The 17,792-nt window shown below is 43.8% G+C and overlaps 1 protein-coding gene across 2 annotated transcripts in view; it reads right to left on the reverse strand.

The window, feature by feature from the left end:
• itga9 (integrin, alpha 9) overlaps window positions 1-17,792 on the reverse strand; it is a 340,968-nt gene that overhangs the window by 313,282 nt on the left and 9,894 nt on the right. For both annotated transcript variants that reach the window (XR_003718143.2, XM_028817449.2), the window contains exon 2: window positions 1,416-1,543. Coding sequence is in view for 1 of the 2 variants with exons in the window: in XM_028817449.2 (XP_028673282.1) it covers window positions 1,416-1,543 (128 nt within the window). In the remaining variant the exon portion in view is untranslated. The remainder of the gene's footprint in view (window positions 1-1,415; window positions 1,544-17,792) is intronic.

The raw sequence follows: 17,792 nt of genomic DNA on the forward strand, positions 1-17,792 counted from the left end.
GGTGCTTGTTTTGTAGTAGGAGTGTCACATAATGCTACAGGCCCCAAGCAGATCCTTGTCAGAGTTTTAACTGTGTAAATTATATGACATAAACTTGCAATCTAATTGGTTGTTCAGCAGAGCTGCTAAATCACAGAGGTCTGCAGCGAGACCCTTCTTGAACTAGAAGTTATACATTGAGCTAAATAGTGCCCTCTTGTGAAGACAATGAGCTGTGGCTGCTTATATTGGAAGCGAGTGGATGAGCTGGGACTGGTGAGCCCGCAAAGACCTGCTTCAAGGTCACATCCCCATTCTGAGACTTATATTATAAAGTGGGAAAAAACAAGTCTTACATCAAGATCACTAATGGCACAGCCACTTGTTTCCCAAAATGTGGACTGATATTCCCAGAATCTTATTTACGCCACATGCAACCCTCCTGTTATGCCCATTCCCAAAGGCCATTAAACACCATTAGCCGAGTTCTGTTTTAGAGGGGCGGCCTGGTATCTGGGACTTCAGAATGTGTTTGTGATTGCACTAAAGATTTTCAATTCTCCTCATCTTGTGTTCCTTGTAGAAATGGCACATTGGTATTTACAGTATTTATTTTGTGTACTTTTACATTTTTAGCACAGAGAATGCATTTATGGAGGTTTCTAACTGTTTTAATCTATTCTGCCAAAATTTCATTTTGATTTCTTTTGTCCCATTCTTTGTTTACGCAGCACAGGAGGGCAAGTCACTTGACTGTGATCGCCGTACTCCTTATGTCACAGGTAGTGACAGTGTAAACAAGGTGGCATTTCCGTGTTTCAGATGACAAACAAACAAAGACTTTAATGTAGTCGATTTCTAAGCAAGTAGGCCAAGTGCTAGCTATCATTTCGATTTTTGAACTCCCTTTGTGTCCTTGAGTTGCAATGCTATGGTTTGCCCCCTTGTCTTGTTTGCTCGGTCTCTCTGATTATTCAGGCTTTGACCCCTTTCAGTCAATCACCACATTTAAACACATGGTTGCATCTCATGGCTATCTACAGTATTTTTTTTTCTCACAATAATACCTGAAAACAAACGCCTCATAACACAACATTCTATCAGACTGATCAGACATGAAATCAAGACAAAAAGTAAATCAGGCTGCACACAGCAGAGGAGATGCCACACTTGCACAAACAGAACTCAACTCAGAGTCACCCATCTCAGTCTGATTGTGAAAAGGGGAAGGAAACCAGCATGATGATTGCAAGCAAAAGCTGCTAACAATGGTGATCAACAGTGACCAACAGAGACAACGCTGAAGAAAGGAGCAACACAAGGCTTTAGTATATTGCACCTCAAATCTGTTACCATCACCTCAGGTAGGAGGGAAAATACAATGCAGGGTAAGTAGCCCTTTGGGAGGACACTTGACATGCATGTCTGTCGCTTACCTCTGGCCATGTCCATCTCGGTACAGCGCCTTTCGGGATTGCTGTGCACTCGACACTTGAACACAGCTCCAGGGGACCGGACAGAAGCGCTGTAAGTGGAGTTTGCTTTGGGGGCACCCACAATGATCCTGGAAAAACAAAAAAAAACAAAGAATTACATTTAAGTGGGACGTCTACTGTCCTGTACCTTTGTTTACCACACTCATTCTATATATTTATTTCTACTTTGAACTCTGCGTGTTCATGTGAAATTTGAGGCCTAATTGCTGTAATTATGCTGTGGTGTTCTGGGCTGGTTACATCACTTTAAGAGAGGCCCACCGAATCAACAAGTGAATTAAAAAGTTGGCTCAGTTATGTGACGCACTCTGGACCCCCTGGCGGTCACAGCGAAGGAGAGAATGAAAAAAAAAACTGAGTGCCATTATGAACAATGTTGACCTCTCTGACACACTGACGCTGAGGACATTCAGCCAATGAGTCATTCAGCAGAAGCAGAAGTCAAACACCTGCATAACACCTCATTGGGACTACCCTGTTATCTTTAATCAATTTAGACCTTTTTTCTCCCTTTTTGTAAATATTGTGTGTGTTTGAAGGAGTTGTTCCTATTGTTTGGTTATTATATTTTTTGGGCTTGTGTAAAAGCTTCATTTCCCCTGTGGACAAATAAAGTCCAATCTATCTATCTATCTATCTATCTATCTATCTATCTATCTATCTATCTATCTATCTATCTATCTATCTATCTATCGTCATGAATGCGTACCCGAGGACCACCTTCCAGGCTCTGAGAAAGTAAGCAATACCACCTTGGGATGAAAGTGGGTGCTGGAGTTCTGAGAAGATGTCCAAGGACTGTACCTATCCCGCCCACTATGGTCAGAGGCTCCACCCCTTCTGCCTGGAACCAAATAAAAAATGGGCAGTTCCTGGAAGGAGATCTTCATTTTGGACCTGTACCTCACAAGTGACAAAGCTGCCACTGAAGTGCCGTACCTTTTGGCTGCAAAATCCTTTATAATTGGAGTGCCGAGCACACAAGTTTTTATTTTTTTCTTTCTCAATTAATGAAGATTGCCCAGTTGTTGGCACCCTAACCTTTATTTTGGCATCCTCAGTCCGTTCATCTGATAACACTATCTGTCTGTCTATCTCTATAATGGATCTTGATAATCCTTTATTCATTTAGCACAATTTAAAGCAACCACAAGTGTAAGGTACTTTTAAAACCGCCTTTAATTTTCTGAGCCCAAGTATTTAGTTCAGGGCCACAAAGAGCCGGAGCCTACCTTTGCATCAATGGATTCAAAACAGAAATAAACCAACCCAGGGAATTCAGATATATACAAATACAACTGGCCAACATTGAATTTCCAGTCAGGTAGTGCTGTAGCCCCTGGCCAGACCCTTGTTGGAGTCTTCGCTGTGTAAATCATGTGACATAAACGTGAAATCTGATTGGCTGTTCAGTGGAGCTGCTAATTTCACAGAGGTCTGCAACTTGACAGACTGATACTTGACTAAAATATATTTGAGCTAAACAGCTCCCTTTAAAGAAGACGAGGAGATGTGGTGGCTTACATTTGAAGGGAGTGGATGAACTGGGACTTGGCGAGTCCGCAAAGACTTGCTTGAAGGCCACATTCTACATTGTGAGAGATATATTGCAAACTGGCAAAAATATGTCCTTCAGCACCTTTGTCTTACATCAAGATCACTAATGGAACACTCATTTGCTTCCCAAAAGTGACTGTCTATCCATCCGCAGGTCTACGTGACTGACAATTCTATGTTGGCTTCTTGTGTTTATGTATGTCAGTGTGCCCTTAACTGGTTTATGTCTGAACTGAATCCAGTGATCCTAGGATAGGCTGTTTGTGATTCTGTCCTAAAAAAGCAGGCCCAGAAAATTGAGAGGAGGCTTTAAAAAGCCTTAGATAGATAGATAGATAGATAGATAGATAGATAGATAGATAGATAGATAGATAGATAGATAGATAGATAGATAGATAGATAGATAGATAGATAGATAGATAGATAGATAGATAGATAGATAGATGTCAGAGGCACTATATAAAGATGATAGATAGATAGATAGATAGATAGATAGATAGATAGATAGATAGATAGATAGATAGATAGATAGATAGATAGATAGATAGATAGATAGATAGATGTCAGAGGCACTATATAAAGATGATAGATAGATAGATAGATAGATAGATAGATAGATAGATAGATAGATAGATAGATAGATAGATAGATAGATAGATAGATAGATAGATAGATAGATAGATGTCAGAGGCACTATATAAAGATGATAGATAGATAGATAGATAGATAGATAGATAGATAGATAGATAGATAGATAGATAGATAGATAGATAGATAGATAGATAGATAGATAGATAGATAGATAGATAGATAGATAGATAGATAGACAGACACTGGCATACACAAACACAGCTGGCCACCATAGAAATGCCCGTCCATCTTACAGCTTGTCTTTAAAGGAAAATTACAATTTCCAGAAAAAAGCCAACACAAATACAGAGAATATCCTGTTTGAAATTAAATTACCCTTTGTGCCCAGTGGCTGCCAAGTCCCTAAACTCATGAAACATCACTGTAAAAAATGTACAGTATTTGTAATTTATTGGTTAAATAACCTGTCAACCATTTAACCATCAAAACCCAGTCCAGAGCTTAGACCAGTGTACAGCTTGCCTCAGTAAAATGAATGCAGCCAACAATTATAACTATCCATCCATCCATCCATTTTCCAACCTGCTGAATCCGAACACAGGGTCACGGGGGTCTGCTGGAGCCAATCCCAGCCAACACAGGGCACAAGGCAGGAACCAATCCCGGGCAGGGTGCCAACCCACCGCAGGACACACACAAACACACCAAGCACACACTAGGGCCAATTTAGAAACGCCAATCCACCTAACCTGCATGTTTTTGGACTGTGGGAGGAAACCGAAGCTCCCGGAGGAAACCCACACAGACACGGGGAGAACATGCAAACTCCACGCAGGGAGGACCCGGGAAGCGAACCCGGGTCTCAATTATAACTATATTATCATTGATATCAAATTGAACATTTACATATTAAAATTATGTCAGTTCAAACCAACTCAAGATAAATAGTTAAGTGATGTAAATGTAAACATATAACATACGTAATAATACACTGTTCAAGTACCAGTTTGAAGTTATCAACATTTACTAACCACACTAAAATACAAAAAACTTTTAGTTAGTGGGTGTGATTTACTGTTTGCAAAACAGAATTTATATTGTCCAGTGGAGAAGGAAATGTTGCTCCTCTGACATTGGGTGTGCTACTGTTTTGCCAGTATATCAGAAAAACACAGCATAAATCAGCCTGTATAACTACAGAAAATGTTCAGAACACCAAAATATTATTTTGCTAACCGTTCTTAAATTTTTGTTTCTAACAATGCAAAAATATGGAATCTATAAGGAAGGATTTACAGCTATGCTGGAAAAGGGGCATTCCCTTATGCAAATATACCAACTTTATGCAAATTTAGAATTCTGTGCCATTATGAGCTTAAGGACAATGCAACAATTATTCATAAAACAGTATTGCATATTAAAATAGCTTTAAATGAAGGCTGACATTGCCTGAATGTAATATTTCATGCCATTATTTTAACTGTTTATAGTAGTAACAGTTCATCAGAATATACTACAGAAAAGGAGCAAAACTTCAACACAGAGCGCAATTGGACCTTAGCACCAGAAAGGCATAGTAAACAAAAGTTTTCATGTTTAATGTGTATGGGAACTTTCTGAATTTTTTGTGATTAGTTTTTCTTTAAATTTTCACTAACGTTTTTCGACTGGAGTTTATTGGATGATGGATTTTCTTTATTTAGCGTTTCTCCACCTTGCCAACTCAGCAGCTGCTTAATTTTGACAATCATAAAAAAATGCAGCTTAGTTACCAAACGGGATAAATATTTATAAACTGTAAAGAAAGAAAAGAGTAACCTGTAAATGTCAAAGACAGAAGACCTCGAAAGTGTTAGTCGACGACATTTTTAGTGCAGCGTAGCCTTACATGGATTTAGCAGCTCGTGGTGTGCGTGACGTCACTGAGGGTGCCACCGAAAGAGCGGGAGATCTGCTGACTGGATGATGAACGTCACATGCATTGGGTGAAGGTGATGATCGGCTCTTTACTCGTCCATTAGGTGAAGGTGATGATCGGCTCTTTACTCGTCCATTAGGTGAAGGTGATGATCGGCTCTTTACTCGTCCATTAGGTGAAGGTGATGATCGGCTCTTTACTCGTCCATTGGGTGAAGGTGATGATCGGCTCTTTACTCGTCCATTGGGTGAAGGTGATGATCGGCTCTTTACTCGTCCATTGGGTGAAGGTGATGATCGGCTCTTTACTCGTCCATTGGGTGAAGGTGATGATCGGCTCTTTACTCATCCCTGGCGCCTCTCTAACGGATTTGGTCAAATTCACTCGCAGCTCAAACCTCTAATTTAAAAGAAGCTAAACACTGTAGAGTAGTGGTCTTCAAACTCAGTCTATAGGGACCCCGTGTGACTGTAGGTGTTTGTTCCAAGTAGGTTCCCAATCAGTCAGTCCTTTTCCCTCTCATACTGATCACGTTTCAATCGCAGGTCTTTGTTTTCTTCTCTTTAAGCTATAGGACCCCAAGTCAAAACATAAAACGGTTGGGGGTCTCATGACTGAGTTTGCTGTGCACGCTACGGGGACTCCGGATGAAATACAAAGTGTTCGCTGACGGATGCGGGATGAGGTCGGGGCAAAGCAGACCCTAAGCATATGGAGTGACCTGCTCCGGCATTCTGGCGCAGTGGGTGACATTGTTTATTTTGTGTGCTGACAAACACATGAAAACATTTCCATGAGGTAAAAGGATTGTGTCCATGCACTTCTGATAAGAGTCAACCATCTGGACCACATCCATCTCGGGTACCGCAGTCAAATATGGGCGCTCCACGTCAACTCCACCCAGAGAGCTCTATTGCCGCAAACTGAAAACGGGAGCCAAGCGTTGTGTCGCATCACCGATTCGCGCTTTGTATCTCATTTTGCGCAACTTGAGCCCCATTGTAGAAAGCGACATCGCCTACTTGGGGTTTCCAGCCATCCCAGCCCGGGTTACCAGACGCCCCGGTTTGACAGGGACAGTCCTGATTTTCAGGTGTCCCGAAAGATAACTGAATTCTATCAACACGTCCCTGATGAACAGCCTATCCATCTAAAATAGCTCTATTGTGCAGCGCCAGTCCCAGCGGTCCGCTGCCATCGGTCATTTACACTCCGGGCCATCTAAACGGAGGCTTATGGCGGGGCCGTCTTCTTTGGGAAAAAAGACCGAGACGAGAGTGCTAAGCCATGCTGTGAATCGCACAATGCAACCATGCCGAAGAAGACTAAAATGCGTTTTTGATCAGAAAGCCTTCCAGTTTCTCAAACCAATACCTAGTAATTCGACTAACTAAAGCTCTGCTCTGTGCGTTCGTTTCAGGGGCATTTTCTCGGTGGAGACTTTGATGGCCACAAATACTGTAGCTACAGAGGAGCAGCCACTCTTCAGGTAAGTATTCTTCCACACCAGTAGCAGCGCCAGGATTTCATATTAGGGTGAACCTAAACTAAACTTGTCACAGGTGGGCGTAATGTTACTTTTATTACTGATAAATACACATTCTTTGAAAACAAAAATTAGAAATTCGGTCATAGTCACATAAATGTCATGTCATGTTCTAACCCAGCTGTCGTAGGGTTAGGGCATAGGGCAGGAACAAACTCTGGGCAGGGTGCCAGTCCATCACAGGGTTAACACACACACACACACACACATACACACTGTGGCCAGTTTAGTGTCACAAGTTCACCTAACAGCAAGTCAGACAGTGAGAAGATACCCACGCAGACACGGGGAGAACATGCAAACTCCACGCAGGCAGGACCAGACCCATTGACTCAGAGGAAGCAGCGCTGCCACTACGCCACCCGGGTTGTTTTTGGTTTTCTTTTGCACATCTTATTTAAACTTCTTGTGAAGACGTACTCTGCATAATCAACATCCATTTAAACTTTGAAAGAGTTACATTCACTTTTCTAGTGATTACGTATTAATTATTAAATTATTATACACAAATTAAATTATTATTAGTTTTGGTGATTTTGCTATGTAAGTTTATAATCAACCGAAATTTCAGTCAAGGAAAATATGTCTTACATTGCATGTATGCAGTATAGGCTCATTTTCATTTGAAGAAAAAAAAAAGAAAAACATAAGACCCCCAGTAAAGTGCCATTTTAGAACAGTGTGTACCTGAGTAGTTTCATTTAAGATGAATTGTGTTAGAGATTACTTTTGTTTAGTTACTAAAGTCATCTATGTGTGGAGTTCATTTCAAGTTAATACAAAATCAGGCTTTAAGGAAACCAGGGTTCACATCAGGTCTGCTCTATTTGGAGTTTGCATGTTCTCCCTGTGTCTACTCCATTAAAAATGCTGGTTCTTTAATGGCACTTTATGGTTCTTTACTGGGTTGTGTGGTTTCTTATGGAGCCATTTAATTCCAGGAAGGGTTCTTTGCATGTGAAGTTGGTTCTTTGTGCTTTGAAAAACTTTCTAATACGTCTCTCTATTATAAAAAAAAAAATCCTGGAGAGAAACAGTAGGGCGTCGAGACGTGATCTTCACGTTAAGATCACGGAGACAGTTAAAAGACACGCGAGGACCTCAAATATGAGACATTGTGCCAAGAGACTGACCCAGGAGCGTCTCGCGATGACGTAGAACATGAGATTCTTGCAAGACACGCCCTTCTTTCAATCAATATCAAATAAGTCAACGGGGCAGCAAAACATTCAGTCTTGTGAAGGATTTGAGCAGACACAGATCTAGGATCTCTGCGCATATAAAGCGTATAAGTTATAAATGAAACGTCGACGAGTAAGCGAGGAAGTCTCAAAAGGGTTGGAGAGAAAAATGAGCAAAAAAGAAAAAATAATCTAGGTGCAAATTCAGAAAATATGGAAAGTAATTATCAGCCCGTACCAAGTGGAACTGAAACAAAGCACGTCCAATCAGGCTCAGAATTAAAAGACAGAGTAAAAGACAAAGTAGAGCTTTCTGAAGAAGCCGTCGGGCATCTTTTATTTTTAAGAGTATACGTGAGTTCCCTCTGTTGCTTCGGTCCCCGGGGTTCCCCTGTCATGGACTGACGCCCTCTCTTGTCCTTGTGCCCCCTGTGCTTGCTGGGATGGGCTCCAGCCCCCCGCGACCCTGCTCAGGAGTAAGCGTGCTTTGAAAATGATACGGTAATATAAAATACGTACACTTAGTAAACACAGACATGCTATTTTTAAATTGGACTTCAGTATGGTGGAAAAACTGGACACGCGTCCAAATATTTATTTTTGGAGTGTCTTTCTTGAGTTTCTTTCTGATTTTTCAGCATCGTAATCGGAGGGTAAGAATAGGAAGTGTCCGGCATGGATGTCACATAATCAAATAAAAAGGAGCAGGACTGAGTGAAGAGCCCCGGTGTTTTTCGGAGTACAGCCTCTCTTTAGCTCATCCCAGTCATTTCGCTCATTTCTCAATCCACGCGTTGTCCTGCCCGATCGCCTCTAAGCCGTACGGTACAGAAGTGTTCGAGCGCCGGCTGAGTCTTTCTTCGGGATTCTGCACTACGGTTAGCAAATCACCGCCACCACCGGAAGCCCCGAGGCCAGCGCTGGCCAGGAAAGCGCGAGTCGTCACCGAGCAGCGGGGGGCAGAAGTGCGAGGGAGCGGCGGCAGGGGGTCGCTCAGCGCGTCGAAATACCCATTCCTGGTGGGGGGGGATGTGATCTTTGTTGCGAAAGGCTTCACTTTCTTTCACTGCAGAGCTTATCATCCATCCTGCTTCTTAAAAAAGGGCTATCGGAGCAGATCTCTAAGCTGCAGAAGTGTGGCGACACTGACATGTTCGAGCAGCCAGATGAGTTCCTGCCCGAGTTTTCATCTGCAGACCCGTCTAATCGTGTCCAGGATTGCCAGAGTCACTCGGGTGCATCCACAGTCTTGAAAATGAAGGTGACAGCCCTTTGTGGTTGGCTAAAGAGCGATCCTCATGAACGCTACAAAAATAAACTTCGTTAATTTTGATCAGTAGCGTATTTCATAAATGGGCACGAATGGATGGTAACAGAGTTGAGAAATGTCTGTTGCTTTGAGATTTTAAAAGTTCAGGGGTTCTTGATCTGTTGCTATCCTGCAAGGTAGCCTGCTACACATTAAAGATTTCTGCTTTGTCCACGTATTGGGAGCCTTTTCAAAGCCCAGAGTACTTTAGGAAGTTTATTTTTAAGTCAGCAGGCTGCATGGTGTGTGAGTTGGGCCCAGTCACCAGCGCATCATAGGGCACATCACAGGGCACAGTCACACAAAGCGCCAGCCATTACCTTAACATACCTGTCTTTGGGATTTAGGAAGCAAGCAGATCCAAATAGAAAGACAACTGCTAGACTGCAAGAAACTGAGCAGAGATTTGAACCTGCTGTCATGGAGCCCTGAGACAGCTGCAGTATCTACCAGCAATTCTTAAATGATATCGCGCTTTTAGTTGTGCACACAGTCGTAGAATGCTAAAGTGGGAAATTCAGACTGATGAGTTTTAATGAAGTGAAGAGAAAAAGTCACAATTACCCGCAGACATTTACGTCAGTCTTCTCTCCAGCTTGGCAAGGCCCTGGCATCCCTACACAAGTTGCAAAGACTTAAAAATCTGACAGACATCCTGCCCACATTCAGACCAGTCAGTGTGGCATATTGGGCAGATGTCCCATCCTCAGAGTGCCACCCAGTCTCCAAATAAATGTGTGCGTGAGAGTGGAAGGCCCACCTCGGAAAGCAGACATGAAGTGGGGTTTTTCAAAACGATGGGCAGGGGCCATGTGTGTGCGCCAGGTGGGCATCATAAACACAGATAGCAATGGTGCAGGTGTTTGGTCTGTGGTGGGTGGTGTGCCCATGGATGATGGTACTGGAGAAACTTTAGCAAGTCTAAGCCAGCATCAATTTTACAACATAAAAGTACATTGTAGGGTGTCGTCTAGTCGGAGGAGATGTCAAACTTGACGACTGCAGTTGTTGATTGCATCGCTTGATGATTTTTAGATTACACAGCTAGAAACCGCAGGACGTGACAAACTACATGAAAACTTTCTGGCACAGTTACAATAATAATTAAAATAATAATACATCTGATTTAAGTTTTCATATAGTTTCATATTTAGAAAGTATCGTGAGCTTGCTCATTGTTCTGACAGGTTGCACAAATGCATTCTGGGTAAAATTAGTTCAGCCACAGTCCCTTCCTTTTTTTTTTTTTTTTCATTTTTCCATTCTGTTGCGGTACATAAAACACAAGACATGTGACAGGTGAGCCCCTGTTCTGTTTTTCGAGCCCCAAAACAGCCATATTCCTAATTCCTTGCAGCTACATTACATCCCTTGTTCTTCGGGCTGCGCTCTCATTGGTTGTCAGCTATCACATGCACACGAGCCTACCACTACTACTTAAGACAAAATCAAACCTGTTAAGGCCATGTCACACTATGTGACTTTTCCAGCCATTTCCAGCCATGGCCTTCATTTCCATAACCTTAGCGAGTCGGAGGCAGTGTGCCCCCATGAACTCTGTCGTCTAATGTGACGTGCCCTGTGACTCACTCCAACTGGTCTGTGACAAGTGTGACTTGGTCTTTAGTCGTAGGTGAGCTGGTAATGCTCATCTGAAAGTCCAATACTTCCAATACAACTCGGAGTCCTGCCATGTGCAAAAGTTCGCTGATGACACTGCTATTGTGGGCTGTATCAGGAATGGGCTGGAGGAGGAGTATAGGGACCTAATCAATGACTTTGTTAAATGGTCCGACTCAAACCACCTACACCTGAACACCAGCAAAACCAAGGAGCTGGTGGTGGATTTTAGGAGGCCCAGACCCCTCATAGACCCAGTGATCATCAAAGGTGACTGTGTGCAGATGGTGCAGACCTATAAATATCTGGGAGTGCAGCTGGATGATAAATTAGACTGGACTGCCAATACTGATGCGCTGTGCAAGAAAGGACAAAGCCGGTTATACTTCCTTAGAAGGCTGGCTTCCTTCAACATCTGCAATAAGATGCTGCAGATGTTCTATCAAACAGTTGTGGCGAGCGCCCTCTTCTACGCAGTGGTGTGCTGGGGAGGCAGCATTAAGAGGAAAGACGCCTCACGCCTGGACAAACTGGTGAGGAAGGCAGGCTCTATTGTTGGCATGGAGCTGGACAGTTTAACATCTGTGGCAGAGCGAAGGGCGCTCAGCAGGCTCCTATCAATTATGGAGAATCCACTGCATCCACTAAATAATGTCATCTCCAGACAGAAGAGCAGCTTCAGCGACAGACTGCTGTCACTGTCCTGCTCCACTGACAGATTGAGGAGATCGTTCCTCCCCCAAACTATGCGACTCTTTAATTCCACCGGGGGGGTAAACGTTAATATTTAACATTATACATAGTTATTGTCTGTTTTTTTCACCTGTATTATTATCATTCTTTAATTTAATATTATTTATTGTATCAGTATGCTGCTGCTGAAGAATGTGAATTTCCCATTGGGATTAATAAAGTATCTATCTATCTATCTATCTATCTATCTATCTATCTATCTATCTATCTATCTATCTATCTATCAAATCACATAATTCACTGATGAGAAATCAGGAATGCGGGGGTTTTGGACCTCACAGACGAAAGAGAAGCTCATCTGTGTGATGTCTTGTGCTTTAGGTACCACGACAGAATGGAAATAAAAAGAGGGTTATGATTGTGGCTGTTAACCCTTTACACGACACCAGCTCATTCTAGCAGCACACTATTGGCTGTTACACAAATGGACAAGCAAGACTGTGCTGGACGGTGGGCACTTAGTCCCTTGGTGTGACATGTCCAGCGAATTCCATTCCTGTAATTTGACATGGAGCAGCAAACAGATCAGCAGTCTCAGTCAGGCCTACAAGTATAAGTCACGGAAGGTGACATCGGCTTTAGATTTCTTTGGGGTGAGTTGCAGGCTGGTCGGACTAAGTTTCTAGGTATGTCAGCCCTCATGACTGGTGGCGACGGGCACCTGCCACAACTGCCTCCAACATTATAAATGAAATCTGGGACTGGAGAAATTGTGTAGTGTGACGGCGCCTTTAAAGCTGATGTCACATTACGTGACTTTAAGTCGGAGGGGACGACTGCTGGTGCTGATCTTGCTGCCTGATGATACCAGGTTACACAACGAGGCAGTGCCAGTTGAAGCCCATTCAGGGCTCTAAGTTGGGTGTGTGGATGTTGCCCCTCGTTGTCCATAGTGGATGGTCGGTATTATTAGACTTTGAGAACCTGTGTTTAGGGGTCCCCTTGATGTCTGGGGCGCATGCCCTTTCAGTAGCACAAATAGCGCCCCTTTGTGTAGATGCCCGTTGGTGTACGGAGTGTGCACATTTTTACTTTCATAAATGCTGCCCAGTGGGTAACAGCACCCACTGGGTATCATCAGAGCTTGACGACTGGGTTGGGGGGGGTTCACTCACAGTGTTTAAAAGGTGTGCCCCTCAGATGACAGATGTGGCCCTAAAGGATTGACCAAGTCTGCGAGTAGGTATCACAGAAGGTGACAAATTGCATGACTATGCAGTGACTTTGTACCACATTTCCAAAGTATCAGCCTGCCTGACCATGCGGGTACAACTAATTTCCTGGTACGGCAAGTCCAGTTGCAATTCTTTTTCATTCTCTTGTGGTACATTAAAACACACAACTTCACACAGATCAGCATCTCCTCCATCTGTGAGGTCCAAAACCCCCAAGTTCTTTATTGCTTGTTGCAGCATTATGTGTAGTGTACTTCCGGAGAGCGTTCAGAGGTTGCCAGGTGCCACGTCCTTATACGCTTTATATGCGCTGAAAGCCCTGGATCTGTGTGTGCTCAGAGCCTTTGCACGACTGAGCGTTTTGTTGCCCGTGGTCTTATGTAATATTGGTTGTAAGTAGGACGTGTCTTGCAAGAACCTCATGTTCTACGTCCCGTGAGACGCTCCGTGGCCAATCTCTTTTGTCTCACAGGTCTTTTAAGTGTCTTCTGTGATCGTCTCCCTAGTCTTTCTCTCCCAGGATTTTTTTTTATGAGAGAAAAGAAAAATGTTTCGACTGATGTGTAATATGCTAACCCCCATGTCCTCCCAGCCCAAGGCTTCAGCCATTGACCCACCAGTGTCACAGATGAGGAGCGAGCAGCTCATCCATTTGAGCCATCAGAACACTCCATGATGGCGCGGACTTGCCTTCAAGCACAATTGTGCATCTTTTCGTTTTTTTTTTTATTCCTTTATACATATTTCAGTGAAATCGCCATGTGACGCGGTTTGAGAAGCTTAACCAACGCCGAGGCTGAGGACCCCGAAATCATTTTGGTAGAAGAGCAGGGAGCTCAAGTGCATTGACGTAAATCACGTTTGCACCCCTCAGCTTCAAGAATCTGCCAACATCTACGTGATGAGATGGGCATTTTCATGGCATGAGGATTACGTGTCTTCAATATTGTGATCTGAGAATTTGTAATTCATGTAAATGCGCATCAGGTAAAGCGGAGCTACGGCTTTCCGAACTTTGTCCCATTTATTTTTTGAATACAAATATCACAGACGTGTTTAGCTTCAGCTGCTCTTACTTAGTTGTTCAATATTTTGGATTTGCAGACAACTGGCCTTCAGATCATCAGCTCTCAACGGGGATGAGATGAACGGCTGATCATCCAGCGATGGTCCAGTCCCAGACTTAATTTATATAATCTTAGCGAGTGCCGTGCTTGCGTTTCCAGCGGTCATTTATCCCGAAACCCCCAACAAGTCAGTCTGGCTAGTCTGAAGCTCACAGGTTTGATTTTGTGTTAAGTCGTTGGGACGATCCTGTGTGTTTCTGAGAGCTGACAACCAATAAATGCTCTTCCGGAAGTGCAATGCATTAATGCAGAGGGTCGCCTTCCAGGCTTATTTAAGATATCTGGGACCATCCCGGGATGAGGGGGGTGGGGAGCTGTCACTAATGGTCTTGTCTCCTTTTTCCGCCCCTTGAGGTCAAAAAGCCCTGCCCCTTCCATTCGGCTTGTCGGCTCGGTATAAAAGGGAGGTGTTCCCGGAAGGTGGCGTCTCATTTCGGACCTCACCGAATACTTGAGTGAGTGAGAGAAAGTGCACCCCTGAAAGATCACTGGTTCAAGGGAATTATCTTTACCAACAAGCACGTTTTCATTGCATTTTTCCTGTTGGGGTTAATCAGGGTTTTTCCTGGTTGGCAACCCAAGAGTTTGGCTTTTGCCCTGCCTCATCATTTGCTACCAGGAATAAGAAATGTGGGTGCTTTGGACCTCGCAAATTGAAGAGAGGCTCCTCTGCCTGAGGTCTCAGGTTTGGCGTATCACAACAGAATGGAAAAAATGACAAAAAAGCAGAGATTTCAGCTCAATTTTCCAACCCTGGAAGTCCATCGTACTGCACCGTTGTCATCAGGCAGCACAGTATTGGCTGTCCACATGTGGTGAGCTCGCCTTACTTTGGAGATGTCAAGTCACCACAGAGTGACATACTTTGTCATCCCCTGCAATCTAAGTCGTGTAGACTGAAATCCTCAAGATACTCAAGTAGCAACTGCAGCTGTCAAAGTCCGACATCCCCTCCAACTAGAAGTCAACTTAGGGTGTACTCACACTCGGCACATTTGTTCTGTAGCGTGCCCAAGTCCGATTGTCCCCCCTCGCTACTCCCCCGCTGCACTCACGCTACGCTTAATGTTCTGGGCCCAGGCCCGCTCTTGTCATGACCATGCAACGTTGTGTAAAGCCAAAACGAGATCCGAACACGGAGTGACAGCATGCATGTCAAGATTGATTTTACTTATTCTGTATTTATTAGGGGGTCGTGTAGGGCAGGATAATGCTCTGCGCTCTTACAGACTGATTGAGTGTGCAGCGCAGCATTTAATCCTGCAGCACGTACAAGAAGATTTTTACAAAAAGACAAAAGAATTTGCAGCTTTTCTCACCAACTACAGTGCATGTTCAGCTGTAAGATGAGAATAAAAACCTGTTTATAACTCAAATGGCATTGAATGAAATGACTCTTCGCATCATTAACGTCATGTCTGTTTTCTGTGCTCAGGCACATTTAGTGATCACACTGTTCCCAAATCCTACTGAGTCTTGCCCAGGCCCACCTCTCTCAAGCGGTCCAGAGCACGGTACAGTTGGCCCGGCACAGAGCGATTACTCTAGTCGAACTAACTAGATTTTAGGGGGGTTCCATGTGGACAAACGTGCTCAGGCACAGAACAAATTGCTAGTGTGAGTACACCCTAAGGTAGCACTGGCTTTAGTTCTTCAATTCTTTTTTACTTTGACCACAAGGGGGCACCGGAGAGCCCCAAACCATAACCACAGCAATACATCACACGTCAACAGAATAAAATAAGGGATATTTTATCACAGGGCAGCACGGTGGCGCAGTGGTAGCACTGCTGCCTCGCAGTTAGGAGACCCGGGTTCGCTTCCCAGGTCCTCCCTGCGTGGAGTTTGCATGTTCTCCCCGTGTCTGCGTGGGTTTCCTCCGGGGGCTCCGGTTTCCTCCCGCAGTCCAAAGACATGCAGGTTAGGTGGATTGGCAATTCTAAATTGGCCCTAGTGTGTGCTTGGTGTGTGGGTGTGTTTGTGTGTGTCCTGCGGTGGGTTGGCACCCTGCCCGGGATTGGTTCCTGCCTTGTTGGCTGGGATTGGCTCCAGCAGACCCTCGTGACCCTGTGTTCGGATTCAGCGGGTTTGAAAATGGATGGATGGATATTTTATCACTCCAAAGCACGTATCCAAAATAAATCAGCCAAAATACACAATAATTACACAGCTCTTCTTCCTTTCCCCTCCAGTTGACTGTTACTGGCTCCCTTTTAGACCGGACCCAATGCTTCCAGTGCTATGCTGTGTCTCCCTGGAAGCATTTCCGGGCCGTAAATCGACAGGGCTGCACATCCGGACTCCAACTCCCAAGCACTCCTGCGGATGTCCTGACTGGACTGCCACACAAGGCCCATTGCCACCTGCCATATGGGGGATAGAACTGCTCCCAAGTTCCAGGTTCCACTCAGGGCAAAGTAATCTTTTCATTCAGGCAGCCAATCCATCAGTCATTCCTCTCGGGCCTCCTGTCCAGATAATAAACCATGACAGTCGGGATGTCTGTTCTTATCCTATAGGATTTATATACAATTGGCTTTGAGGTCATCAGCTGACAGCATGATGGAAGATTGGCTGACATGTTTAGCTGTGTCAGACTTTTAGGACATGTACTCTTAGTCGCTCTTGAGAGTTAATCCATATTGGCAGGCCATAACTGTAGCATTTAGCCCAAACTACCAACACCTGCCTCTAGGCACACTTAAGCAGAAATGCAGAACAATACGGAAAGTAATGAAAGTTTATTTAAAACAAAAATATTATATAGGATGATATTGATTAAAAAGTAGAAAACTATTATTACAAAGACATAAGTGAGCCATGGTGTGCTGGGGAGGCAGCATTAAGAGGAAAGACGCCTCACGTCTGGACAAACTGGTGAGGAAGGCAAGCTCTATTGTTGGCATGGAGCTGGACAGTTTAACATCTGTGGCAGAGCGAAGGGCGCTCAGCAGGCTCCTTTCAATTATGGGGAATCCACTGCATCCACTAAACAGTATCATCTCCAGACAGAAGAGCAGCTTCAGCGACAGACTGCTGTCACGGTCCTGCTCCACTGACAGATTGAGGAGATCGTTCCTCCCCCAAACTATGCGACTCTTTAATTCCATCCGGGGGGGGTAAACGTTAACATTTAACATTATACATAGTTATTGTCTGTTTTTCACCTGCATTATTATCATTCTTTAATTTAATATTATTTATTGTATCAGCATGCTGCTGCTGAAGAATGTGAATTTCCCATTGGGATTAATAAAGTATCTATCTATCTATCTATCTATCTATCTATCTATCTATCTATCTATCTATCTATCTATCTATCTATCTATCTATCTATCTATCTATCTATCTATCTATCTAGTAACAGACTTGTGCCTCAACTCTCAGACCTCAGTTGGGATTAAGCATGTGATGCTGTGGTCCAAAATGAAGTCTGACAGAACCAAGCATAAGATGAATAGTAGTGCTGCACCATCAGGCTCTTTTGTGACAGCCATGGGACATCCCACCCAAGGGGTACCTAGAGAATGAGACGACATT

This window comes from Erpetoichthys calabaricus, chromosome 13 (genome assembly GCF_900747795.2).
Source record: "Erpetoichthys calabaricus chromosome 13, fErpCal1.3, whole genome shotgun sequence".
NCBI lineage: Eukaryota > Metazoa > Chordata > Cladistia > Polypteriformes > Polypteridae > Erpetoichthys > Erpetoichthys calabaricus.